Genomic DNA, 26,621 nt, shown 5'->3' with positions numbered 1-26,621 from the left:
TTATATGTCTTGCTGAAAAGTTACTGATAAGTGACTTTTGTCTTATTTTTGAGTGAACTAATATATTTACTCTAAAAACTCAACAAAAATTACTTAAGATTCTGTGTGTTTGTAGTGTATGTATGTTTTATTTTTGTTTCATTCTATAAATTTAATAGAAATTGTGTATTTAAATTACAAAACAGACAACAAGAGACATAATCGATGCTGATAATATGTTTAATAACTGAAACATGTTTCAGTTTTTCACATTTAAAACATATGAATTCATCCTAACAGTATGAAACAGCGCACTGAAAAATGATGTTAATAACTGGATGTTTTCATTTGAAGATGCAAAAATTTGTATCTGCTGCTTCAATGCAAGGAGGCTTTCTTCTTGGGCTGAGGCAACTAATAAAACGACAAATTTAAAAAAAATCTAAACATTTATTATTGAAAATATTTGAAGGAACTTGATTTATTTCAGTTTGATTTTTGCTGATTGATTTACTTGGCCATTATGTACAATATTGTTATATTGTCATGTCTGATGAAAGAGAAGAAGAAGAAATGATCCAGGAGAAAAGTGTGTTGAACTCCACCCAGTAACTTGAGTCTGCTGAGAAATAAACAAAATAAAATTTGCTCAAAAGTGAAAAAAATGTTTAGATTTTAGGTAATTTTTTGCAGAGAAAATAATACATATTTTCTTTATTTCTCGACAAAAGGTAGTCCATGTCATTTAAAAATAAGAAATAAAATAGATCTTCTGAATTAAGGAGGCTCAATTGTGCAATCAGAATCCAAAATAAAACACATAAAAAATGCATGTATATTTTTCAAGTTTACTTAACTATATTTTATTTTAAATCCTACCACTAATTTCCCAGTTTACTAGCAAAATAATATTTGAATTAATGTCAGGAAACACATTTACCTTAATCTTCAGCATATTTATTGATTTATCTAGAAATAACTACATCTTTCAAAAAGCTTTTTTTTTTAATTTTTGACAATTATTGTTGATACAGTTAGTGAAAATCCAAGATTCAGTTTTTTTATTTTATGCCACTGGGATATGAAATTCCCAAAGTGGAGAGCCACAGAATCCAAGTCTAGTCAGAAAACTGATTGTATTAAATCTGAATCTGGCAAAAGTAGTCACCCTTTATATGCTAGAAAAATACATTTTATAAAATGTCAAAATCACTCGAATCTGATAATTACATCCTTTGAATTAAATTTAATGTCTATTTTTCGCTAAATCTTTGTACAAGTTTGAAGTTTTCAGAACTCTGTAATTAGAAGTCAAGCGCGTTTGGCGCCACCTGCTGGCGGGAAAACACGAAGCAGCAACTTAGTTTGAGTTTATTTCCGGGGTGTCCGAACTTTCAAGTTAAAATCACTAAAAAACATATTTTAAAAATATGGGAAAAGAAACAAAATACAGATTTTTTTTCTAATTTCATTACTGACTTTACTTAAATAAGAAATTGTATTTTTTGGGGGGGGGGAATTGATGTAGATTGAAAATGTTAAAAAGGTTTGGAAGGTTTTCTCCATTATAATTGATATGTAGAAATAGAAGTTGATACTACTACATCCTCTTTTGAATGTGTAAACATACTTTGTTACTGTTCTTCCTTTGCTTGCTTTAGTTTCACATTTATTAAATTTTTTTTTTTGTATATAACTTGTATTATGCTTTGTTCAATAAAGTAGGCATTTTTAATTATTTTTAAAGGTCTCAACTAGAAATAGTAGAACATTTTTGGTCAAAAACAAGAATTGGGTTGCTTTTACTGAAAAATAAATAGCCACGTTCAATAAATTTATTAAAAGCACATCTGGGTCCATCAAACCCTGCTGGATATATTTTTGCTCACAAAAAATATGAAATAAGTACTGAATATTTTGTGCTCTAGTCAACATTTTCTATATTTTAATTAGTTTTGTGATAATTTTTTCTGGTTAAAATAAAAATAAATAGAACAAGAAAGGAGTAAATTTCACTATCTTGAATTGAAGTCGTGGGCCGAACAAAATCAGCATGTGGGCCACAAATGGCCCCCGAGCCGCACTTTGGACACCCTGCTCTACTTTATACTCCTAATTCACCAGAACTTCAGATGATTATTTTTTTCATCATTTATATGGATGAAAAATATTTAAATAGTTGTGACTCGGTCATTTATTGGATTTTAATTGAATTCAGTTTCAGTGAAGTTATTCTGTTTCAAAACAGAAAATGAAGCTTACCGTAGAGTTTATCAGTCAACACTTCTTTTTCCTCTGTAAATCACTGGAGGTAAAGAAATGGAAATGATTATAGACATAACACAGTTATTTTTTATATTTTTCAGGAAGTGATTTAAATGTTTTAACAGGAAACACGCTCACCTGTGCCGATGTTGCTTCCCAAACAGGTGACTACAAAGACAGAAACAGAAATACTCACTCTTCTGTGCCTCATTTAAACTACATTCTTAACTACATAAATAACTTTAGTGAAGTTTTATGGGGGCGGTTGTACCTGAGTAGAGTCTGTAGGGGCAGAACGGGACTTTGCTGCCCCCTGCTGTGAGCGGTGCTACGACTAACCGATAAACGTCTCCACACTGGATGTTTTCCACGTCACAGCTGTTCTCCCCAGGTGAGGCGGTGCAGGTGTAATTGCTGCTGGTGCCCAGCATCTCCACTGTGGTGCTGCGGCTGCTGGCTGTGCTGCGCCAGTAAACCCGCAGAGAGTTACTGGCCAACATGTAGAGCTTGATGCCCGACGGGCAGCAGGGGCCTAAAAGAGACAAATATGATTTATTTTGTGAAATATTCTGCTTCCTTGAACAGGATATGTTCACGTTCTGCACAAAACATGTTCATTACATTTTTACACAAAATCATTCTGTTTAGTTCTGCCTCCTTCCAGAAAGAGCTCCTCCTGGTTGCTTTTTACTTTTACTTTAGTAATTTCATAATGAAGTATTTCTACTCTTACTTGAGTAAATTTTCAAAATCAAAATTCTGAGTTTTATTGTGTGTAAATAAAATAGCAATGTTAGAATTATAAATTTTTTTGTTATAATGAATAAATTCCTGTTTGGATCTGAAGACTTTCTGTGCTGCCAATCTGTCATCATAGAAACGGCCACCTACTGGAGGAGAAGCCCTGATAGGTGCAGTTGGTCGCCCGTCCTGTGATGCTGAACGTCTCCACGGTAACGGTGTAGTTCGTCCCGCAGGTGATGCATCCCATGAGGCAATGGGAGTCGTGGGTGTGGCAGCGGGCGTGGCCGCGCGGCGAGGTCAGGGACGTGATGAAGGACTGCGCCGCCTGGGCGTGAGACCACGACACGTTGGACATGGCCTGAGTCACCTGATCCACGGTCAGGTTCACCGGGCAGCAGGGGTCTGCAGGAGAAGCAACGAATATGTTCAATTATTTAGAAAAAAAAACGTTTTACAGTTTCTTAAGTTTTTATGGAGTTAATCGCAGAAAATTTCTGCATCAGAATGAACAAAAAGCACAAGTAACATATTTTTCTTATTAGTTTGGAGAATATGTGAGATTTTTTCAAAAGCTACATTCTCTTTATCTCAAAACTTAAAATTATTATCATTGTGTTGATGATTTTGATTATGCTACTTGACAAAATGTGATGTTTGTTACAGGATTCTCAATTGTTGACAGTATGGCTTTTTAATCTTTGTGTTTTTACGATGTAAACATTTTGCTAAACAATGCAAAAATAATACAAAGTATTTTTGTCTAGATTCTAGAGCAAATATCTTAATAAACTTAAAATAAAAGTAAATTAACTTACAAGTAACTGTTCAGCAAGACGCAGGATCTTATTTTAAATTCAAAATTTCTCAATATTGTTAGAATCACCAGATGTACTGACACCTTAAAACATTTGAAAGTGTTTAATTTCAAAATGAAAGTCACATAACATTGCAATACTGTGAACAAAAAAAATAAATTTTTTTATGGTTCTATAAAAAATTATAGAAATGATATATTTTGTGTTTTTGCAGTGCTTGCACTGCAAAAACACAAAATCTTACCAAGTATTTCTGGTCTAGATTTTAGTGCAAATATCTTAGTTCACTTGAAATAAGATAAAACTAACTAACAATTAACTTAAGCAACACACAGGAGCTTATTTTAAGTAAATAATTTCTTAATTTTGATGAAAATGTAATAGTTCCTCTGGCAAATTATTTTACTTATGCGATGGAAAAAATGTTTTGTTGCAAATGAAGTTATCTGCCAGTGGAAATGGAACTTTTTCATAAATATTAAGAAATTATTTACCTAAAACAAGCTGCTGTTTCTTGCATAAAAAATATTTGTAATTTAGTTTTGTCTTAGTCTACTATAACTAAGAAAAACCCAAAACTAAACTATGTTTAACTGATGAAACTAGCAAACAATCTATAAACTGAATAAAACTAACAGAATTAGAAAACTAAAAACCCAAAACTATTAATACTTTTCTCGTTAGATATTTCAAATATTCAGAAATTATGGACATTTTTTTATTTTTCTTCTAGTGACAATAATTTCTTGGAAATATTATGTATAAAGATATTTAGTATTACATTTGATAAAAATACAACTAGAAAACCAAATCGTGATTTCAAACTGCTGGATTCACACGAGACGGTTAAATCACCAACAAAAGCAGCTTTCCGGGCCTTTTCTCATCTTCCCACCTGTTTCCAGGAAGGTGGAGAAGCTAGGTAAGCTCCGCCCAGCGCCGCCGGTTGCCATGACGCTGAACTCGAAGCTCGAGCCGCAGGGAAGTTTGGTGACGTCGCAGCTATTTCCGCTGGTGGTGCAGGTCCGTCCGCCATTTTCCCCGTATTCACCGTGACGCGCTGCGCTCACGGTGTAATTCGCAGCCCTGTTGTTCGGTTTCCAGCTGACACTGACAACGGAGGAGTTCTTAGGATTCAGAACCAGGTCTGTCGGCACGCAGGGAGCTGGAGGGGAAGAAAGAAAACAGAAAAACACACAAACAAGAGAGCTAAGTATTTAGCTTCAAACTAAATATTCAGTTTGCAAGTCAAATATTTAAATATTTTTGTTGAATTTAAGCAGACTAATATCAATATTCAGTGCCAAGTTTAATATTTAGTTAGCAAAATATTTATCTTAATCAGGCTCATGTAAATACTTAACCCAATAAATATTTAAGTTGAGGGGCTAAATGTTTAGCTTCAAACTAAATTTTCAGCTACCTAACTAACTAGGAAAAACTGGAGGAACTGATTGATGTAATTTGGCAGTGATTAAAAACTGCTTTGCTGTGACTGATTAAATAATATCTGTAACAACTGTAATGTTGAAGGCCACATAAGAACCTATGGTGAGCCGGTTTTGGGCCCCGCGCCTTGAGTTTGACACATTTTCTAGAGTCTTACAAAGAATTTCTACAAGTCTCCAAATGGTATAAATACAATAATAATTTTTCAGGAAATAAAATAAGTAGTCAGATCTGCATTTGGCTGTAAACGGAGAGCAAAACTAAGATGAGCAAAACTTTATTATGAAAAGCAACAGGGAAAACCTTACCTGTGTCTTTAGTGTGGGATTTGCAGGCATGGTTGCACCCACTGATTTCACTGCAAGGCGTAATGGATACGGTGTAGGAACTGTCGCAGCTGAGGTCGGAGAGGGCGCACACCGGAGCCGTGTCGTTACAGAGGACGACCTCCGAGTTGTCGGCCGCCCGGGTCTGGTACAGCTCTGCTCCCCGCGACGCGGTCCAGGTGATCTCCAGCGTGTCGGTGCTAACCGCAGAGACAGAGACGCTTTCTGGACAGCAGGGGACTGAAACACACAGATTAACGGTTCCAGACATGAATTTATGATGTCATTTCGACGCATGATGTCAATATTAGCCGATCATAACAAGAAAACTTTGGGTTCATCTATCAAAATTATATAAATTATTTGAAAGTTAACTATTAAATATTTTATTAGCAAGCTAAACTTTTAGTTTAGAAACCAAATATTAAGTTCGCTAACTAAATGTAATTAGAAAGCAAAATGTTAGCTCCAAACTAAATATTTAACATAGAAACAAAACATTTAGTTTATAAACAATATATTTAGTTCGGAAACTAAATATTTAGACAATGAGCCAAATATTTAGCTCCAAATTAAATATTTAGTTTGCATATTAAATAGCTAACTAAATTTAATTAGCAAGCCAAATATTTAGCTTAAAACTAAATATTTTTGCTTAATTATTAAATATTCAGCTCCAAACAAAATAGTTAGCTTAATACTATTTTTGTTACAAACCAAATATGTAACTTAACTACATTCTGTTTGCTAGTTAAATATTTTGAATATTTAGTTTGATATTTAAAAATGGATGAATAACCGTTAAAAATTAACCTGTGTTTATTACAGCCTAAACAAGCTAAATGCTAATTATTATTGTTTGTCTAACTGCTGGTGCTGCTACTCACCTGTAGTGTAGTTGAGAATCGTGCCCTCAGGACTGCTGCCAGCCAGGTTGTACGCCAACACAGACATCAGGTAGGTGTAGCCACACTGGCACTGATATGTGCAGTTGTTGCTGGTGGAGTTGCAGGTTGCCTCACCGCCATCACCTTTTTTTACAAAGGCCTCATAGCCATCTGCATAAGGTACAGTGTTCCACGCCAACGTGCAGTTTCCGTCTGACGACTCCACGAGAGTCAGAGACTCTGGAGGACATGGGACTGTTTGCAAAAAATATGAGGGTTGTTTTTTTCAGTTTCTCAAAATAAAATAAAAAACTGATGGTTTTGTTTAAAACAGACACAAAAATTGAGTAATCAGAGTTAAACTAAAAGTTGGACATAAAATTCAAAGCTGGCCACAATTACGAATAATAAATAAACTGAAATAATTATAAAATAAATTAAATTTTTTGTTAAACATGATTGTAATTTTGAAATTATGAAAAAATGTAAATCAGAAATGTAAAATGTGAAATTTTTTCACATCGATCACAGATTATAATTTGAGAAGTAAAAAATGCTCCCACCTGCTGGTGGGAGTTGGCATCATTTAAATCCAACCTGAGTAGACTTTTTACAAAATATTTTTTTACTCTTACTTTTTTCTTGGATGGCTACTTTTTATTTAAAAAAATATGTTGAAGTAGTGCTACTCTTACTTGAGTATGATTTCGGCTACGCTATCTCTACCACCTCTGGCTAGCATAAGGAAATGGAACCAGCTAGCTAATGCTAGATGCTACTTATGCAGCTAGCATTAGTTATCAGTGAAAATGTCATGTTTGTTTTTTATTTATGTTTTTGTATGCGTCTGTTTTATGTTTTTATTATGGATCTTCTATGTGCCTGGAGTAACAATAGTGATGATAAATGCTAGCTTTTAGCTAGGATTCACATTTGGGAGCTGCACACTTCCCTTTATTGACTTATTGTAACCATTGTAACATTTCATGTTTCTACTCACAGGTGATAAAAACCACTGGGCTGGATGGATGGCTGGGTCCGGCTTCGTTGGAGGCCGTGACGTAGATGATGTGAACCTCTCCACAGCCCACCGGCGACAGGGTGCAGGAACTGGAGGTGCTGTTACAGTTCAGGTTCTGGTTCTGGTCACTTGTCACATGATGGTCAACGGTACCATAAACGTCTTGGCTGAGTTCCCAGGACACGGCGAGTCCTACCAGGCTGTTACTCCTCACCACCGACACACTGACAGAAGCTGGGGTCGGAGGTCCTGGTAAAAAGACAATGCAAGTTTTAAAAATAAACAAACAACTATAACTTTGGGATCCATTTGTTGGAGGAAACTGATTTGATGTGCTTTTAAAAATTATAAGCAATTTTCTTTTTTTTTCTTATAAACAAAATGTACATTAGAAAACAGATATTTAAAATTTACTCAGGTTATTTTTCTGCATTAGAATGTTTTTAATTTGAAATACGTATCCAAAAAGAAATAGAAGAAATGTTCTTAACTTTTCATAATGTAATATAAAACGGGGCAATTCATCGTTACCGATAAATTAATAACTGCTAATAAATATCGGGTATAAAATCTGTTTCCTTACTTGTGGTTTGGTTGACATACAAACTTCCCTCTCCCTCTCGGCCTTCCGGGTCCCAAGCGAAACTCTTGATGATGTACAGGGATCCGGCATGCAGGCCAGGAACGGTCAGCTTGGTGTCGGTCGTGTTGTACTTCTCCTGAGTGCTTGAGCCGAACTTGTACATAAACACGGTGAAATGGGCCGCGTCAGAAACAGGAGTCCAAGTCACAATAATGCTGTCGTTACTGGGAGAGGAGGTGGAGAGATGAGGAGGTGGCAACACTGGGGAGAAGAAAAAACGCTTGGTGAAATTAATGTCTTTAAAAAGCGTTTCCATTACAAGTGTTAGCAAAACTTTAATATTCTGCCAATGTAAAAAAAAAAAGCAATGAGAAACGAAATTAAAATCACACATGAATAAGTTTGTTCACAATATAAGTCATTAAAAAAAAACAATCAGATTTTACTACTGGCAGAAAAGACAAAGAAGACAACAGGAAGTGATAGGAGGAGGATGGCGCTGCATGGTTTTTAATGACAAAAGCATGAACAAAATTATTGATATGTGACTTTACTTGTGTTGTTATTTAAACATCACAACTGTGAAATAGTTTTTTTGACACTAGCTGAACATCAACATTTGTAATGGAAAAGCAACCACTGATACGGCTTTTCTGCCTCGTAATTCTTCAAATCATCTCAATTAAGTAGAAAGAAGGTTGCAATCTGGACATTTTGAGAATCTCCTGATATTAATAAAAAATGAACTGAAACGTGTTATTGAAGTCGTTTTGCTTTTGTTGAGTATCAGATATTTTCCTTTGGGGCAGAAACACAAATAAGTTGCTAAAGCTGTGTAATGGAAGCAAAAATTGGATCATTTCTTTATGTTTTCATGAATGAGGTCAGATATAGAGTTGCCGATGATATTCGAGAAGGGCCTGAGGGATGCTGACACATTTCCTGGGTAAAACAGAACATGATTAATGCACAAAATGGCAGCTCAAGTGACGTCTGCAGGGCAAATTGGACTGATTGGAAACAGCTCTGGATTTTCCTGGTACATCTCAAACTCTTCAACTAACCTCAGGCTAGAATTGTTCTATTTCATTTGTATCTTGTTTCTAATAATAACCATAACGAAGCTGTAGTAAAGAAAGTCCTACATGTCTTTGCCGCTACAGGAGACGATGGCTGGCTCCTGCCGGCATCGTTCACAGCCATGATGCTGAGCTGGTACTCTGTGTACGGGCTGAGATGCTTGATCTCAGCCGGGGAGGAGGACGCCGAATCCTCTCTGAAGAAGCCATTAGTGTTCTCAACTCGTATGACGTAAGAGGTCGCCCCTGTCTTTGGGTTAAAGTCCACCATCAAGGTCGTGCTGTCCTTCGGCTTCACGGCCCTGATGGGATCCATCATATCAGGCGCTGAAACAGAGACGCACAGCGAGAGCTGAGAGTGGTTTTTATTACTAAATTAACGTAGAAATACAAAATGATATTTGTAGACTATTGACTGGGGTAGATTATGTCATTATTCATCCATCAAATGATAAAAGGTGATCTGTTAAGCTTCCTCGTAAACTTTGTATATGTTTATAAGCTATACAAAACAGCTCATTACATTTTTTTTTTTTTTTTTACAAAAATTATTCTTACATGAAATTTATCCATGTTGAGCACTTTCCACTTGCTAGGTAACAGCAACAGCTCATTTTACAGACACTAGAAAACATTAAATTGTCATCAAAAATCAGCTGGGTGTTTTTTTTAAGCTCTTGGGTTGTTTTTAGAATTAGTAGAAACCCAAATGAAAGTTAAAAAAATGTGCAAATGTGAATTTACAATAACAGATAATCGCTTATCAATAAGTCAGTTGAAATGTTTTTTTACAGACAGAAATGCCTCAAAAATCTTTTTTATGTAAAACATTGGCTATTATAACTAAGAATATTTAGTACCTGCTATAAAAGCAGCTCTTTTTAGTAAAAATATGTTACGGTAGTGTAAGTCTGACCTCAGCTAAATTTTGGGATATGAAGATTATGAATCTTATTGAAACATTTGCACTTTTTAAACAATTATTTTTGTCCACTTTGCTGAAAATTGACTAAATTTTGCTCACCTGTTGATGTTTTGGTTGATCCGGAGCTCAGTACAGTCTGGTTTGCACTCAGTGCTTCGACAGTAAAGGTGTAGGCTACATCTTGGGACAGGGAACTGATGGAGCCCATCACCGTATTTGGACCAAACATGACGAAAGCGATGGGATCGTTTGGGGAGCTTGACAGGGCAGCAGATACTTTGTATGAAGCGGCACCGGAATAACCGCTCCATCTGAGAATCACGGTCTTGGATGTGGTGGAGAACACAGACACCTGGATGTCTGATGAGGAAAATAACACACATCATTTTGCGTTTGAATTGTCTGATAAAAAAAAATCCATTATTATCCTGATAGGACAAAACAGTACCTGATTGTGCTGCTGCCTGCAAATTTATAGGAGCAAAAAAAAATGTCATTATTTTTTGCCTGAGTTCAAAGGAAGGGTAACACTTAATAATCCCCTTATAGATGGATAATTAGTTTATAGATATGTTAATAATTCATTTATAAACATCAGCAGTGAGTAAATCTAACAAGCTCATACACAACTCTAATAAATAATAACTATATTGTGCATTAATTAAATGTGAGAAAGCTACAAAATTAAGTTCTCAGATGCTTCTTGTTTCTTTGAGATGTAGTGTAACAACTCTGGATAAAATAAATAGATGAACTGTTTACTTGACAAGAAACCGTTAGATTTTGTCTCTTTCCCACCCTTAATTAATGTATAATAAACAATTATTAGTGATTTAGAAAGAGTTTGGAGATAAATAAATAAGATATTTACTAGCCATCCATAAGTAAAGCCTTATTGTAAAGTGGTAACAAGAGGAATTAGTAAAATTGCTTCACATTACCTGTGAATGGATATTCAGAAAGACCAAAAACACCAGCCACTTCATAGCGCCCATCTTTAAGCTCTTCCTTTTCACCTTATGTCTCTTTTTGATCCACACTCCTTTCTGGTATCTTCAACTTTTCTTGAAATATAAAGTGTTTGTTCTTATTGAGACGTCTGGATTTAACTCCTCCCTCTGTGAGCCAAAGGTCCAAACAGTGGCCCGCCAGGCGGAGCTCTGCTGGTTTGCTAAGTAACTGCGGATGCCCATGCAGTTACGCTGGGTTTAAAGTCATCAGTTATGACTTTCATGTACACTGCAGAAAGAAAGTAACTTTTCAGCGAAGTGTTGGAGCTCTTTCTACATTATGAGTGAAATGTATTCACTTACGATGTGTAAAGATTTTATTAGAGCTTATCGGTCTAGATCCATTGCATTTGCTCAAGAAAATGGATTCAGTTATTTTTTATGTTTTGTTCACAAAAAGTCAGAATTTTCTTTTAAAGAAACCTCAATAAGTAAATAAATAAAATAATAGTGGATAATTAGAACAATCAATATATAACACATTATGTATATTGTTGCTAATTGTTAAAATATATCATATAATATTTAATGTGAAATCAAATAATCGTGCCATAATTATAATTGTTCCATTATTATGCATTTACTATAAAACTGCATAGTGAAACAGTTATTTGCTTTGTACATAATTTAGGCATGCTTTTTGTGGAAAACATTTATTTTCTAGAATGGTTTCCTTAGGATTATGCATAAGAAATTATTGGAATATATTGGCCTTGATACTATATTATGTAAATAAATATACAAATATCAGCATATATTTGTATATTTATTTAAAAATAATAATTTTTACTAGTATTTTTACTAGTAAATTTTTTTTACTAGTATTTTAGTATTTTATTTTATTTCTTAAATTCTTTCATTTTACAATATTATATTTATATTTATTCTTTAGTATTTGATATTATAGAAAACACCTTTAATAGTATTAGTAATAGTTTTCTTATCAGTATTTTTACAAAATATATTTTTTTTCTTTACGTAAGTAGATGTTTATTCATTCATTTACTTAAGTTTTTACCTCTCTATCAGAAGCATAACTAATATGACCAGGCGTCTGTAGTTTTGTTTCCTTTCAGGTTCAATAAAAAAAACTACAGAATCAACACGTCGCGGCCTTTATGACGCAATCAAGTGTGTGTCAAACCGACCGGAAAAAGAGGCTCAATAGTGGAAAAAAGAGGAAAACAAGATGGCAGCATTCTCGGATCACGGGCTTAAGCAAATAGTTTGGAAAAGTAAGTGTCCCTACTGTTTTTACCCATTTATACTTTACATAAACTTGACTCGATAATTGTGCTGATTAGTTTTGAGACTTTTGTGTAAAATTCGCGGCCGTAAAGTCGTTTTGTATGTCGTTCGGAGCCCCGCCTTATTCCCTGAGAAGAAAACACGACTGACTAAAACAAACTTGCTGTCTGTCACCTTCACAAGTTTGCTCCGCATAAAGATCAGCGCGTTGTGATAACAAAGCAAGATGGCTGACAATAGCGAGTTCCTTTATTTATCAAACTTCTGCAGGCATTTGGAAAAGCAGTGTTTGTTGGCAGCGTTGAAATAATCATTTCCTTTTCTCCTCCTGACTTCCCGTAAAGTTGAATGAATATCCGATCGATATTGGTTAATAATGGAGCTTGATGGAGGAGAACGGGCAGGGTTTGTTGTTGTATGGAATCAATCAGTCAAATTGCATTTGTGTAGCACATTTCAGCAACGAGACATTTCTATGTGATTTCCATAAAAACACTAAGTCTGTTGATCTGTTTACATAGCACCAGTGATCATCACAGATTAGTGACAGACAATAAAAGAACAAAAAACTTTACTTTGAAAAGCATAATCTAATGTTAAAATGTATATTCAAATTAAATAATTCAGAATCACACAAAGGTAAGCGAAATATATATAAAAACAGAATAGGAAAGCATATATAAAAGGGAAAATGAACCATAATGACAATAAACTGTAGTTATTAAAAATGTGAATAATACTCAGATTAAAAAGAAACATCAAACTGAGTAGAATGACGTTTTTAACATTAAAAATATACATATTTCAGATTAGATAAAGGCCAAATTATTTGTTTAGATCATAATTGTTGATTGTACATAATATTGACTAAATATTGACATATAATTTACCAACTGGAGTTTTGCACTCAGCATGTTTGCTTTTGAGTTGACTTTTGGTTGTGTGTTATAACTGATATTCTGTGTTTCTGTAGGAATAAAAGACACAATAATTGCAGACTGCAAAAAATCTGAAGTATGGAAGGTAGGAACAGACATTTTCTGTATATTATGACTCCAAACAAACTTTTAGACTTGACTGTGCAACAGTAATTTAGGCCAGAACTGGTATGTAATGGTTGTTTTGTATTTCTGTTCACAGATTCTGATTTTAGACCCATTCACCACCAAGCTTCTCTCATCATGCTGCAAAATGTCTGACCTGATGGAGGAGAGGATAACAAGTAGGTCATGATATTACAAGGCAGTTCAAAGTGTTTTACATAAGTTAGAAGAAATACAAACAATAACAAAAGAAGAACAAAAAGTTTTCAACAGTTTATGAACTGCAAGATTTCCTCCAGAAAATCTGCTGAGCCGGTTGCTCAGGGCGCTCCGGAAGTCATCCAGCCGCCCGCCGGATGGATGACTTCCCGAGCGTCCTGAGCAGGTAAACCCTGTTTAAACATTTTTAGTTAAAATTTTTCAAAGTTAACAGGAAATTTTAAAATATTATTTGATGGTTATTCTTTTTTGGAAGACTTGAAGATGAATACCTTGTAATGATTAAGGCAATCATAAAAAAACCCTAATAAATTAATAATAGTAAGACTTATAAACCTGGCCCGCCAGGCTTATAATACACAGGGAAATCCTGAAGTAATAGGAGTTTCTCTGGATAAACTAGTGGAAAAGAAAAATAATTTCTCTGGATTCTAAATTTGTTCTAATTCCTGGTCTGGGTTGCTAGATAAGTACAAGTACTCCATAATTTATAAGCTGGAAGGAGTTTCTCTGAATAAACTAATAATCTAAAAAATAAATATTGGTCTAGAGTAATGAGTACTCCAAAATTTCTAAAAACATTTATAACTCCACGATTTGTAAAAGTAATAAACTAAACAGACAAAGGGTAAAGACAACACATTAGGAAAAAAATAGGCAACATCCAAATAGCAAGATAATGCACAAACATGGAGCCAGCGAAAGGTGGTGACAATCACAGAGATTATCTGTTTGCTCTGTATGTGTATATATGTATATTACCATGAACCGTGCAGCTCAGTCTCCCAGTCTCTGGTATGATGATCTTATCTAAGAGCAAGTCCTTGGGAGTGCTCTGGTCCACAATCACAAGGATGACTTCAGAAGAGAGTGAGGTGGGAAGGAACATTATGTTTACATATCTTCCAGGAAATTTGAGACAGCCGTCCATCCAAGGCTGACACAGGGGAGCTAGTTCAGAAACAGAATGCTTTATGTCGGGTAGATTTTAAATTTACCCGACATAAAGCATAGACAGAAAGGTAGATCTAATATCTCACCAGCATAACGTTGTTCATTCCAATCATCCGAATTAATGTGGTTGTTCCCGACCTTACATTCAACAAGTTTTTAAAATGAAGTAAAAGTGATTTTGTTGATTCATCTGAGGCAGCAATGTAGAATAAGCAAGAAATACCGCCACCTGCAGGTGGGAGGTAGCATCACATAAACCCAAGGTTTTTGATATTTTTGCAGAAAATTTGGAGTAAACTTGCAAAACAAAAAATATGTGAATTTTTATTTTAGGATCAGAGGAACTGATTGATATAAGTTTTCACTCTGAAGATAAAAACTGCTTTGATAAAAGCTTTGATAAATGAAAAATGCTTTGATAGATAAAATATAATTTTACCATGTAACTGCTATGGCAGTGCAGTTTGGCCCCTGTGCCTTGAGCTTGAAGCACATGTTGTTTAATGTATTTTTGTGACCTTATTGTCTTCTCTGTTTAGTTGTGGAGGATCTGTTCAAAAGCAGGGAGCCTGTTCCTGAAATGAAGGCCATCTACTTCATGACACCAACCTCCAAGGTTTACCGTAATAACCCTAATGCAATGGAATAAACCTTTATTGTGAAAACATTTTGACTAAATATTTCTTGTTTTCAGTGTGTGGAAGCCTTTATAGCTGACTTCAAGTCCAAACCTAAATACAAATCAGCTTATGTTTATTTTACAGACTGTAAGTGACCCACAGTATATATGAAAAGACATTTGTGGATGTCAGGCTTGAAGTTGACAGTTTTGTCTGGTTTCCACAGACTGTCCAGATGACCTCTTCAACAAGATGAAGAGTTCCTGTGCAAAGCACATACGGGTCTGCAAGGAAATAAACATTTCCTTCTTACCACAAGAAGCACAGGTAAATGGTTTCAGCTTACTTTTGTAATGATTTTTAATAATTGGTTCCTCTTTTTATTCTTAGGGGTTCCTTTTTCTTGAAAACCTAGCAGGTTGCATTAGCTTTGGATGACGCAGAGAAAGACGTATTTTAATCCTCTGAGGGAAACTTTTAAGGGTGTTGGTTGCTTAAAGTTGTGATGCAACAATCTTGTCTGCTTCCTGCTTTTTAATAATGAAAGAAATGGCTCTGCATTCAGGTTTCCTGTCTCCTTTCTGTTACTATTTCTGTGTTTTAATCTGATTTTAGAAATTACAATGAATCGGGATGCTGTCAAAGTTTCTTTATCATCATTTAAACCGACTTGCAGCTAAAGCAAAACCCAAATTTTAGCTTCTTTAGGTCACTGGAAAAGAAGCTGACTGTTCAGACAGCTGTATTAATGGGAAGTTGAGTGGAAGAAAAAAGTGTGGTTTAAAAATAAAACTCTTAAAAAAAAACCTATTCAACATTTGATGATTATGGACTACAACTGTAGATGCATATTACGGATTAACGAGTTAATCTAAAGTCAATTGGTCTGATCAGTGGATTAAATGATAAGCAGCCATTTTCATGTCTGCCTATCATTCATGAATTACAATTCTGAATTATAATTATTAATTATAATTTAATAATATTGGCAAATTTTGCAAGTATGGCCTTACAAAGATTGAAAAAAACAAAACAAGCAAACTTCAATTTCTAAACACTGGAAAACAATTTAAATATCCAAAATAAACTAAATAACAGTTATTAAAAAAGAATTATGAAGTCTCTTCAACCAAAATTGCTGTAAAAATATTAATAATTCAGCTTCGACAGGAAAACAGCCAGAAGGGGCAGGAAGTGCAAACTAACTACTTCAAAACGGCAACTTTTCAACGATGGCATCTCTTTAATGGCTGTTATCTAAATTAAAACTACTGGGCTCAACTTAATTTTTCATGTGATTATTTGATTTATTGCTTATTGTGACAAGTGTACCTTAGCATAATCATCAAAATTATTGTACATAAACGACTGAATCTGTGTAATGAATCTAAAATAATGAGCTTCCATTTTTAACATATGAGGATTTGAAAAAACAAACATGTTTTCAGTGAAATTGCAGCTGATCCTAATTTGTTCCTGCGTGGTTTTCAGGTGTTCACATGCGACGATCCGGGGGCTTTCCGGAGAATCTACAGTCCTCGCAGTCAGGACAAAAGCAAGACATTGGATACTCTGGCAGACCAGCTCGTCACCCTGTGTGCCACGCTGAACGAATACCCAGGGGTCAGATACAAGAAGTAAGCAGAGAAGAGTCGGTTCCTCTGCTTAGGTTACAGCACATCTCAGCCCCTGAGCACAACTTCATCTTTTGTCAGATTTCTTTAAATGTGTTTCCAAACTGTTGCCAGAAAGTTTCAGGCAAAGGTTCTAATAGATATCACTTGTTTTGTTATGAACGCTTCCCATTAAAGGAATGTTTTCAGCCTATTGAAAGGTTTTGATAATTTCCAGGTCAGCAAGAAAGATGACAAGTATTTCAGTTCTTTATCTTGTGGTCATTTATGTGGAATTTTGTAAATCATAAGTTCCCTCCATTTAGTTTTTCTTTGGTCAATTAGGATAAGAACCAAAATCTCTAATGCATTTTTATATTTGGTCCTGTTTAGGTGACTTTGTTCACTTTTAGACCTTCCTGTTAATTTAAGTGAGTATGACTCACTGGGGGGTGGATGCCTTTAGTTTGGGAAATGTTTGTTGTGATGACAGGTTTCACCACCTTTTGAACATCAGATTAAGTTAACGTTCGTTTTCATCTAAGTTTTTTGTTATTATTTTGTCTATGTTTTAGCAAAAAAATAAAGCACACATTTTTTTCAAACTGTAAAGTCGGAAGTGCAATCAGAAACCAAACCACAACCCTGAAAAATGTTGGTTTTGATACTTAGAACGCTACGACACTTTATGTATTCCACGTTTTATAAGGATAAGAAAAGGATTTTCAAAGCAAGAAACAAAATCAAATTTCTAAAAAGAAAATACCAAAATGCATTAAAAGATGCAAGTAACCAAATAATTACTTTTTAAAATAAAATTTTTTGTTGCCGATTGAAGATTTCTGATTTATTCTATGTATCAACTAACGATTATTTTAGTGATTGATAGATTATTTTGAAGATTAATAGGACTTTAAAAATGGCACATTCTTCATGTTTTTCCTCTAGGCAATTAAATCTTTTTGTACAATATTAAAAATACATTAAAAGATCAAATTAAAGAAATAATTCAGTTCCTTTTTAAATAAGAAAATAAAGATTTTACTATCTAAAATAGAAAACCAAACAATTTCTTTAACAAACTCCACAGAACTTCACTTAAAAAAAAAATCAGAAACTCGTTTTGAGATTTATGTGATAGGAATTGATAAGAACTTTTGGATTTTTTTTTACCTTTTTGAAAATGAGTTCAAAATGTTTAAGCAAAGTCTTAAGATGCTGACTGTGTGACTAATAACTTTTTATCTTGTTTACGTCTCGTACGATACTCCCGCATATAACAGTATGTCTTGTATCTAGAGACAGCAACATGCTGAACGCCAAAACTCTAGCAGAGCTGGTGGACAACAAGCTGGCCAGGCATTATGAGTTGGACAACAGTGGGAAGAAAAAGGTGAGACGTCTGCTGAACAAAGAATAACAGAAACTATGCCAGGCCTTGGCCTTGGGAGTAAATCTTAAGTCTTGTTTTTCACGCCCATCTTTGTGAATTGTAACGTTTATTTCTTAGCCTAAAGCTGGATTTTTTTTCCCCAGAAATTTGGGGGTAAAACTTGCATAATTACCAAACATTAAACTGTTTTTCCAATTGAATCAGGTGCTTCAAAGGGGAACTGTTATGTAAAAATTTACAATTAGTACTTCTGAGCAAACTGAGCAGATTGAAATCTGATTGACTAAGAAGGATTTTGTGTAAAATAACGATTTGAATAGAGATATCCTAACCTGCTCAACGACGCGTAACGGGTCACCTTTAATGGTTGACTTTCCCTCTGCTGGCAGGAGAAGACACAGGCCCAGCTGCTGATAGTAGAAAGAGGTTTTGACCCCGTAAGCCCCATCCTCCATGAGCTCACCTACCAGGCCATGGCCTATGACCTCATTGATATCCAGAACGACACCTACAGGTAAAGCTTTACCTAACGCCAGCTCCCAGCCACATCATTTCCTGACTCCCAGCTTGTTGCAGACCGTTTAGCTGTGTGGATGAACTTATCCAGGTACAAGTCCAAAGACGGCTCGGAGAAGCACGCCCTGCTGAACGAGGACGACATGCTGTGGGTGAAGCTACGGCACAATCACATCGCTGAGGTTTCGGAGTAAGTCTCCCCTTCATTCAGTTTATCGGTACATCATGATCTGGTTCTCCTAATTTGTTTCTTTTCTTTGTTTTTGCCTTGTTATAGACAGATCCCTAAGATGGTGAAGGAAATATCCGCCAGCAAGAAACAGCCAGATGGGAAGGTAAAGAGCTGCAGCGCCTACTGTCTCTATAACTGAGGAATGTTTTAATCTGAGGAATTTCACACCTGATGGTTTGGTAGATTTGGTTTGATTGGGGATAAAAATTACAACGTTTGTTACATTTTCAATTGCTGTAGTTCACTTTCACATTGCATTGCGTCAAACTAAAACAAAATCTGTTCCCCTCCTCACCTGTGGGGGCGCTGCACCAAGACCCTCTACAGGAAACGATATAAAACCCTCTAAAGAAGACACGACTGAAACTTACTTTGTCATGAAATGAAAGCAAAAAATGGAGCAGTGTTAGACTTTAGCAGTTGTAGGCGTTTCTGCTCTTAGCGCAAGACTAGCATGTTTGTTTTGCGTTGTACATACCCAGAATGCCCTGCATTGTAGTCCGCTTGCTGCTTTTGGAGCGGTCTCTGGTTCACTTGGCGTTCATATATGCATTCAAACAATAGTTCACTTCAACCGAACTGAGACAGAGATTTGTAAGCTGACTGGAGTTTTTTTTGGTTTGCTTCATTTTGATTCACGACTCCCCAAACAACTTTCTAAGCCAGAGTTATTTAATCAAACAAAAGTTTAGCTATAGCAAACTAAGCAGGGCTGGTGTAATTTGCTAAATGAAACTTTTGTGTAATCCTTTCAGATCACAATAAGCAACTTGGCACAAATGATGAAGAAGATGCCCTCATTCCGTAAGCAGCTCACCGAGGTATGAGAACTTTATTTCATCCATGATGCTGCTGTAAATATAAAGAACAAGTGATGATAAATGAATCTCAGAATAATAAATAAAAACTGTTGTTTTGATCCCAACTAGAAAACAATTCACCTGCAGTTGGCTGAGGACTGCATGAAGCATTTCTCAAACAATGTGGAGAAACTCTGCAAGGCTGAGCAGGTCTGTCTGGACTTACTGTGGTTGATTTTGAAATTATGCTAAATTCTTACCCACTAATTGGTTCAGATACATTTATCTTAACATTCCTAGATGTTTCAGATGTTTATTTTTATGAAAGCAACAGGTACTTCAGCTACACAGATATTACTGATGAATAGTTTTCTCCACTCAAACATTGGATTCCCCTGGTTTCAGGAAGTATACAGAGCGCTAATGCTAGCATGCTAATGTTAGCATTAGCATTCTTCCTGTTTTGATATGACTTTTTGATAAGGAAGGGCGATATGGACTTAGAAATTTTGTGGTACTACTGTGATAGCCATAAAAATTGTGATTTAAAAAAATAATATAACTTCTTTTTTAGGCACAGAACAGCGTCAGAAAAAAAAATACTGCTTTTGAAAAATATTTCCACTTGAAATAAGTTTCTTCAGCCCGCCACATACTTGCATAAGTACAACTTACATCACTAACCTGAATATGGAGACTTCATTTAATGAAATTTACTGGTATTTATTGATGCTGTCATGGAAAAATGATGAGAAAATTAAAATAGAGAAGATGGAGAGAATTTATTGTGATCAATCAATCAAAAATCACATGAAGAATCTTTCATGATAAATGATTAACAATGCGATAAAGGCTCAACCCTACTTTTTGTTCATTTGGTTTTGCAGGTTTTCTCGAGTAATTTAGTGAATTAAGTTCATACAAATATTTTTTCCGCTTCATTAATTCATTTGTTTTTTAGATATTTTCTTTTAGCAAGTGTCAATAGCAGGTAAAAAAGTGGCCTATTAGTAAAAAATCCATAAGATTGGATGGAAAGAAGTGTCGAAAACTTTCCACTTCCAGGTTTTTTTTGTGTTTTTACTAATTTAAATGGTTTTTATCATTGTATTTTTATTATCCTGTAGTTTGCATCTTATTGAAAGAGAAAAATTTCTCTTCCTTTTCTTGGTTGTACGTTTCAACATACGTGTTTGACTTGGCTTTTTGTTTCTGTTCCTGAATTTCGCCTGTGGTTTATGTGAAATTATGTTTCCAAATATTCTCTCAAATTTAGCTTGTGTGGGAACTTACCCAGCCACTTAATGTCTTTCCTCATTTTGTATCTAGAACAGTTGTAGAGCAGGGTTTGTCAAAATCATTTTTATTTTGGAAAATACCAAGATCATCAGTGTTCTTAAAGGGCCGGTCGTGCCAGAATGTGTTGATAAAATCCATGAACAAACTTAAAATAATAATAATAATTATCTGTCTGCATTTAAAAACTGCTTTGATCTGATCAAATATTTTAGTAAAATATTGACATTTTGTCATGTCCTTGTGGCGTCCAGAGGACCACATAAGAAGCTACAGTGTGCCTGATGTGGCCCACGCGCCCTCAGTTTCACACCCGTTGGATAATATTTGTATTTTTAGGAAGTTCAATGTTTGTCTTTTTTGTGTAGGACCTCGCTGTTGGTTCTGACGTGGACGGGACCAAGGTGAAAGACCCAATGAGGACTCTGCTGCCGGTGCTGCTCAACCCGTTCAGCAAACATGACAAGATCAGAGCCGTGCTGCTCTACATCTTCAGCCTGAGCGGTAAAAGCATCCCTTGACTGCAATGAATCAGTACAGCACAGTTTGTTTTATAAAACTAAGTAAAGTGTTGAATCAATGTTTTATTGATTCTGCTTTGATGTGTGTAAACAGGAACGACAGATGAAAACCTGAGCAAATTTATCCAGCACGTTAAAATCGAGGACGAACGAGAGTTTATCCTGAACTGGAAAGAACTGGGCGTCCCCATCATCACATCAAATGTAAAAAAAGTTTTTATCCTTTCTCTCTAAGCTGTGACTTAAAAATAGAAAATGAAGTTTTTACTCTGTTTGGAGCTCAGAAACGGTACTTTCAGGATTCTGAGCTTGAAAATGCTTGAATTTCAATTAGGAAAGTGCTGCATTTCTGCATAATGTCCTGGAAAATGCTTCATGTTCAAACTGCAGTTTTTGTAACGTTCAATTAAAAGCCTAAATTTGGAAAATGTTTTTTAAAGTTAAAATCTGATATTTTCATGTAACTAATAAAAAGTCAAACTTTTCTTGCTGTTTGAAGTTAAATCCCAAAATTTTTCTTGTTTAGAAAATGAATACAATTATTTATATTTCCTAAAAGCCAGAAAATTAAGCAAGAACATTTTTAGTGTTGCCTTGGTTCTTTCATAAAATCCTTTAATCTCCCTGGCTATCATGCAGCTTTTCAAAACACCTGGTTGGACCAAGCCCCGCCTTTGAGGTGCAGCTCCTCCCCCACTAAGCTCCTTCAGACTAGCCACCAGCAATTGGCAAACACCTGTTGAAATTGTTAATCTGCTGAGCTCATTGTAGGAGCTACTTGTCAGTGAAACACTTCTAAAAACGTGGTAATGAGGTTAATAGAGGAGCCAGTCTGCAAAAACAAAAGTATTTTTGGTCTATTTTCTAATGCAAATATCTTACACTTAAAATAACACAGGACCAATTTACAAGTAACTTTTTAGCAAGAAATAGGAGTTTATTTTAACTCAATAGTAAGAAAGTATTGACTTAAAATAAGCTCTAATATCTTGCTGAAAAGTTACTTGTCTCATTCCATAATAACACAAGTTAACATACTTGATTGTGCTATGTTCCCAGAAAATGCATAATACTGCCCCTTTAAAGTATTTTTAATTTTTGAGGAAAAATGTGACCTTGCAGTGTTGTAAAAAGCAGTTGTAGGCCACACAGTCCACACTTTAACCACCACATAGCTCATCTTTGTTCTGTTGTGTTCAGCCCAGTTTCTTCTCCCGCAAACCAAACCGAAGAGATCGATCCCAAGATGAGACGTACAACCTTTCCAGGTGGACTCCAGTCATCAAAGACGTAATGGAGGTCAGAGAGCAAATGAAACACAGCAAACTGTCGGCAGCTTCATCTGCTGGCCACATCACTGTTTATAGAAGAGAAAAATCCACTCTGAAACAAAACTTCCAGGCTTTCTGGCAACTTTTCCCGGCTTTAATTTATAAAATCTCTCAGGCAAAAAAAAGGAAGAGTAAAAATCATCTCTGAACATTTTTGAAATTCACTTTGCGGACATTAATGTGGAACTGAGAGTTCAAGGAATCCCCCAATAGATGGTAAGCTATTACAAAATTCACACTCTCTTAGGTCTATGATCAGGTTCTGATCAGGTTCATCTGATCAGTACCTGAATACTTAAATTTAACATAATTAAGTTAATTATATCGGTAGTAGGGGTCGCTATTTATTGCAACATTTATTGTAAAAAACTTATTTATATAAGAATTTTTGCTCATTATGATAAATTTTCATTGTTAATGTAAAAAAACTGACGGTATAGAAATGCTATTTTTCTATACTACCTTTACTCAGGCTTTGTTCCATGAGAACATCGATAAATTGATTAAAAATTCCCCTAAAATTAAAAGTGTGCCTTCTACCCTTTATTTACCATCAGAGTAAATAAAGGGTAAATCGTGAATTAAAGTTGGTCTGGAGAGTTTATTATCTTAGAAAAATAAAATATGAAAAATGCTTCATGTATTCACTCAGTTTGTGTTTTCTGATTATAAAAATTATTTTATGTATGCCACAGAGAAGATTTAAGTCCTGAATGCAAAAAATGTAAAAAAAAAATTATTATTTTCAGGATGCTGTGGAGAACAAACTGGACTCCAGAGACTGGCCGCACCAATCAGAGTGTCCCGCTGCCTGGAATGGCTCCGGCGCTGTCAGGTTGGTCATCAGAAAAAAACTATTGATATGTATCATTCAAATTTCAACATCAAAACAGCAAGATCTAAAAAAATTGTGCATAATAAGTAAAATATCCAGATATTTAGCACACAAATACCTCAAAAACACAGTTTTAAACACTTATAGGCGTAAAGGTGGCAATTTATCATGCTAACATTCATTAATTTAAAAAGATTTCCAATGTTTTCAAAGGCTGGGGCAGTAACAAGTATTTCAGTTTTAGTCTGATCTTATTTCACATTTTGAATATGCAGGGCTTTGTGTTTGGCATGTTTGTTCCTCCCTATAATGAGGTGATTTGGTTAGTAATTGTTTTTCTATTATTGACATAATCATCTCTTCTTTTCACAGTGAACAGTTTTTTGACAAATAAATTTGAGTAAGTCAGGTTTTGTCCTATTCTGTTGCCAACTATAAGCCAAATTGGTAACAAATGGGGGCTTGTCCGGGATTCATTTTTCATTTATTTTTACTCGCACCTCTGATGATCTGCATTTTTACGTTAAAAGTAACTTTAGGGCTCTTTGGACCTCCAACAGTGGTGCCTGGCTAGAAATGATAAAGTGCCCAGCTAATATTTTTAAATCAGGATATAACAACAAATTCAGGTTTTAGCAATTTTTCAGTCTTGTCTTGGAACAGAATTACACTACAAGTGTAAATATTTTGATATTTTTTTCTTGTAATTATATTGGAATCTGTGTTTCCACAAATATTAACACTCCATTGAAGAACCTAGCATAGGTATTTCTCAAAATGATCAGTCATTTATCATTTGTGACTCTAACTAAACTTTATTTGACTGAACTGAGGGCCAAAATATATTTTCTTTTGTTTTTGGAATAGACTTGTTCTTTTGCTTGAACTCCTATATTTTCTAACATGTATGTTCTTCAGCGCCCGCCAGAGGAACAAACCGAGCACTCAGGATGATCGCCGCAGTGGTTCACGCCTCATCATCTTTGTTATTGGGGGCATCACCTACTCTGAGATGCGCTGCGCTTACGAGGTCACACAGGCGGTGAAATCCTGTGAGGTTATCGTGGGTTAGTACTTCTCTTTAAAGCAACTCGATTTCTCTGGAGTTGATCTGGTTTTGCCACTCATTCAACTTCAATTTTGCCTTAAATGTGACCTATTGTGCTTCCTTGAACAGGCTAGGATGGGTCAATGGGCGATACGAACCATGTCCATTACAGCAGCACAAAATCATTCTTAAAATGAGCTGTTTTGGGGCATCTTATCACTTTAAAACCTAATAAGCTCCTGCGGGCCACATCTCCAAACTCTATGTTTACATTTGCACTCAAAAATTACCTCAAACCGATGTGCAATTGTACCCCTGTACAACTTTGAAAAGCATAGGGGAGCCTCCTGCACAACCAACAAAAATGCAGCAAGTGGTTTCTGGATAGCAGGTCATCAAAATACTTGTCTTTTCCAACAGCCATTGTACAGCACAAACAGCACTAATACCAGCTGGACAAATGTGCTGGAACTCTAATTGGGTTGCTAGGTAACTGGGCTGGGCTGGATTTGCTAGGTGATGGTGTTGAGTCCATTGATTTTGTGACTTAACAATTGAAAGGTTTTGAAACCACTCGTATTCCAGACACCAAAATACATTAATTAATTTCCAAAAAATTTTGATCTGTTTTTAGCCCCAAATGGAAGAATAAAAATGTTTAATTTGCTTTAATAACTCGAAAAGCAACTTAAAAAGATAAAGTTCTTAATTTGACCAGCTGACCAAATGTGCTGGAGCTCCTCTTGGGATAGTCTGGGCTTTGTTGAAGTTGCTAGGTAGTAATTTGTGAATTTACATTTTGTTTGACACGAACAAACATTGACTTATTGCCAAAAACCAGCTAGGTGTTTATTTTTAAGTACTTTGCCTGTTTTAAAAGCATTTGAGACAAAAATGAAAAAACAAAAACATGTAAAATATGAATTTTGCATAAGAGAACCCCTTTCATGCTTTTTATGACCTGCTTGATTGTTCCTCCTTGTTTATTTTAGACTCAAAATGAATATTTTTTATCTTTGTACAGGCTCTTCTCATATCTTGACCCCCATCAGTTTGCTGGAAGACATTAAAGCCCTGAGCAAAGGTCCAATGGAAACCTTTACAATAGAGGAAAGGAGCAACGCCTGAGAAATCCCCCATGTTACTTCATCTCATGGCACTCAGTCCTGCACTCAACTCAACTTCCTGATTGGAAAACTGAAGGGAAATCACCTGTAGCTAATTTTTATCTTTTATTTTACTTTATGCACATTTATAGTGACTGTATTGACAAATTATCCTTTAATGTTTCATTTCGCCTGGCATAATTTCTTTGTTTTTTGGTCAGAAAGTAATCTGTTTATAATGTATGTAGCTTTATACTGTCAAATCAAATGGATTAATTTTAAAATTAACTCACCTCATTTGACTAAAAGCAAGTTTATGTACAAAAAAGAGTGTCCATAATGCATTATTCTGCTAACCTTTGACCTTAAAGAAAAATGCTGATAATGTTACAAGTTGAACAGCCCCTGATGGCTGTGGGACAATAAAAGCACAAAGTTGTTGTAAATACTGTATGCATGCACTGAGTGTCTGCTTTGTCGTGGTGCCTTTTCTGATCACTGCTGTTTATAAACACCTAATATAACCTGAGTGTTTTTAAATAATTACACCTTTCATGGATTGAACAACTGACTAATAAATGGATGAAATGGTTCAACTCTGACAGCCGTTTTTCATCTGCTATGTCACAAAAGTTCTTTTAAAAAATCATTGAATTGTTTTTAATAGCTTTTTGTAGCAAATGTTTTGACATGACAGCAATTAACTCCTTATAACTGCTGACCAGTTTTTGCATTGTAGCAAGCAGCAGGGATGATGCAAAGT

The 26,621-nt window shown here is 35.2% G+C and overlaps 2 protein-coding genes across 3 annotated transcripts; one reads left to right on the top strand and one right to left on the bottom strand.

Moving 5' to 3' along the window:
- Positions 1-219: 219 nt before the first annotated feature.
- LOC129369531 (fibronectin type III domain-containing protein 7-like) lies at positions 220-11,283 on the bottom strand. 2 transcript variants are annotated; one of them, XM_055045015.1, is made up of 14 exons: positions 11,015-11,283; positions 10,522-10,537; positions 10,173-10,433; positions 9,215-9,475; positions 8,070-8,330; positions 7,466-7,735; positions 6,466-6,720; positions 5,561-5,818; positions 4,699-4,968; positions 3,136-3,390; positions 2,516-2,776; positions 2,383-2,412; positions 2,242-2,284; positions 220-601 (listed from the first exon to the last, which is right to left on the bottom strand). In XM_055045015.1, the coding sequence occupies exons 1-13, from the start codon at positions 11,066-11,068 to the stop codon at positions 2,253-2,255; spliced, it is 2,484 nt and encodes an 827-aa protein (XP_054900990.1). In that variant the 5' UTR covers positions 11,069-11,283; the 3' UTR covers positions 220-601; positions 2,242-2,252. The 2 variants fall into 2 exon arrangements, with proteins under 2 accessions (XP_054900990.1, XP_054900998.1); XM_055045023.1 differs by having other exon boundaries at positions 220-598.
- Positions 11,284-12,213: 930 nt separating this feature from the next.
- Positions 12,214-26,460, top strand: stxbp3 (syntaxin binding protein 3). Its single transcript, XM_055045035.1, has 19 exons — positions 12,214-12,318; positions 13,305-13,354; positions 13,472-13,553; positions 15,087-15,163; positions 15,242-15,314; positions 15,394-15,494; positions 16,659-16,804; positions 18,080-18,173; positions 18,563-18,687; positions 18,781-18,879; positions 18,967-19,024; positions 19,677-19,742; positions 19,851-19,931; positions 21,386-21,521; positions 21,633-21,742; positions 22,739-22,837; positions 23,619-23,704; positions 24,623-24,771; positions 25,777-26,460. Exons 1-19 carry the CDS (start codon positions 12,273-12,275, stop codon positions 25,878-25,880), a joined length of 1,782 nt encoding a protein of 593 aa, XP_054901010.1. The 5' UTR covers positions 12,214-12,272; the 3' UTR covers positions 25,881-26,460.
- Positions 26,461-26,621: the final 161 nt, after the last annotated feature.

Source organism: Poeciliopsis prolifica, unplaced genomic scaffold (genome assembly GCF_027474105.1).
Source record: "Poeciliopsis prolifica strain line A6 unplaced genomic scaffold, Auburn_PproV2 SCAFFOLD002, whole genome shotgun sequence".
In the NCBI taxonomy this organism is placed as follows: domain Eukaryota; kingdom Metazoa; phylum Chordata; class Actinopteri; order Cyprinodontiformes; family Poeciliidae; genus Poeciliopsis; species Poeciliopsis prolifica.
The sequence above is the reverse complement of the archived record's forward strand: the minus strand, read 5'-3'. Positions and strand labels throughout refer to the sequence as shown.

What these genes read in the sequence shown, in the direction of transcription:
- LOC129369531 (XM_055045015.1), bottom strand. Translation starts at nt 11,068, where the DNA reads ATGGGCGCTATGAAGTGGCTGGTGTTTTTGGTCTTTCTGAATATCCAT. An exon ending in TCCTGTAGCGGCAAAGACAT is followed by an intron (nt 8,331 to 9,214) that starts GTAGGACTTTCT and finishes TCTTCTCCCCAG; the next exon opens with TGTTGCCACCTCCTCATCTC. An exon ending in GTATGTCAACCAAACCACAA is followed by an intron (nt 7,736 to 8,069) that starts GTAAGGAAACAG and finishes TCTTTTTACCAG; the next exon opens with GACCTCCGACCCCAGCTTCT.
- stxbp3 (XM_055045035.1), top strand. Translation starts at nt 12,273, where the DNA reads ATGGCAGCATTCTCGGATCACGGGCTTAAGCAAATAGTTTGGAAAA. An exon ending in GATGGAGGAGAGGATAACAA is followed by an intron (nt 13,554 to 15,086) that starts GTAGGTCATGAT and finishes TTCTCTGTTTAG; the next exon opens with TTGTGGAGGATCTGTTCAAA. An exon ending in ATCCTGTGAGGTTATCGTGG is followed by an intron (nt 24,772 to 25,776) that starts GTTAGTACTTCT and finishes ATCTTTGTACAG; the next exon opens with GCTCTTCTCATATCTTGACC.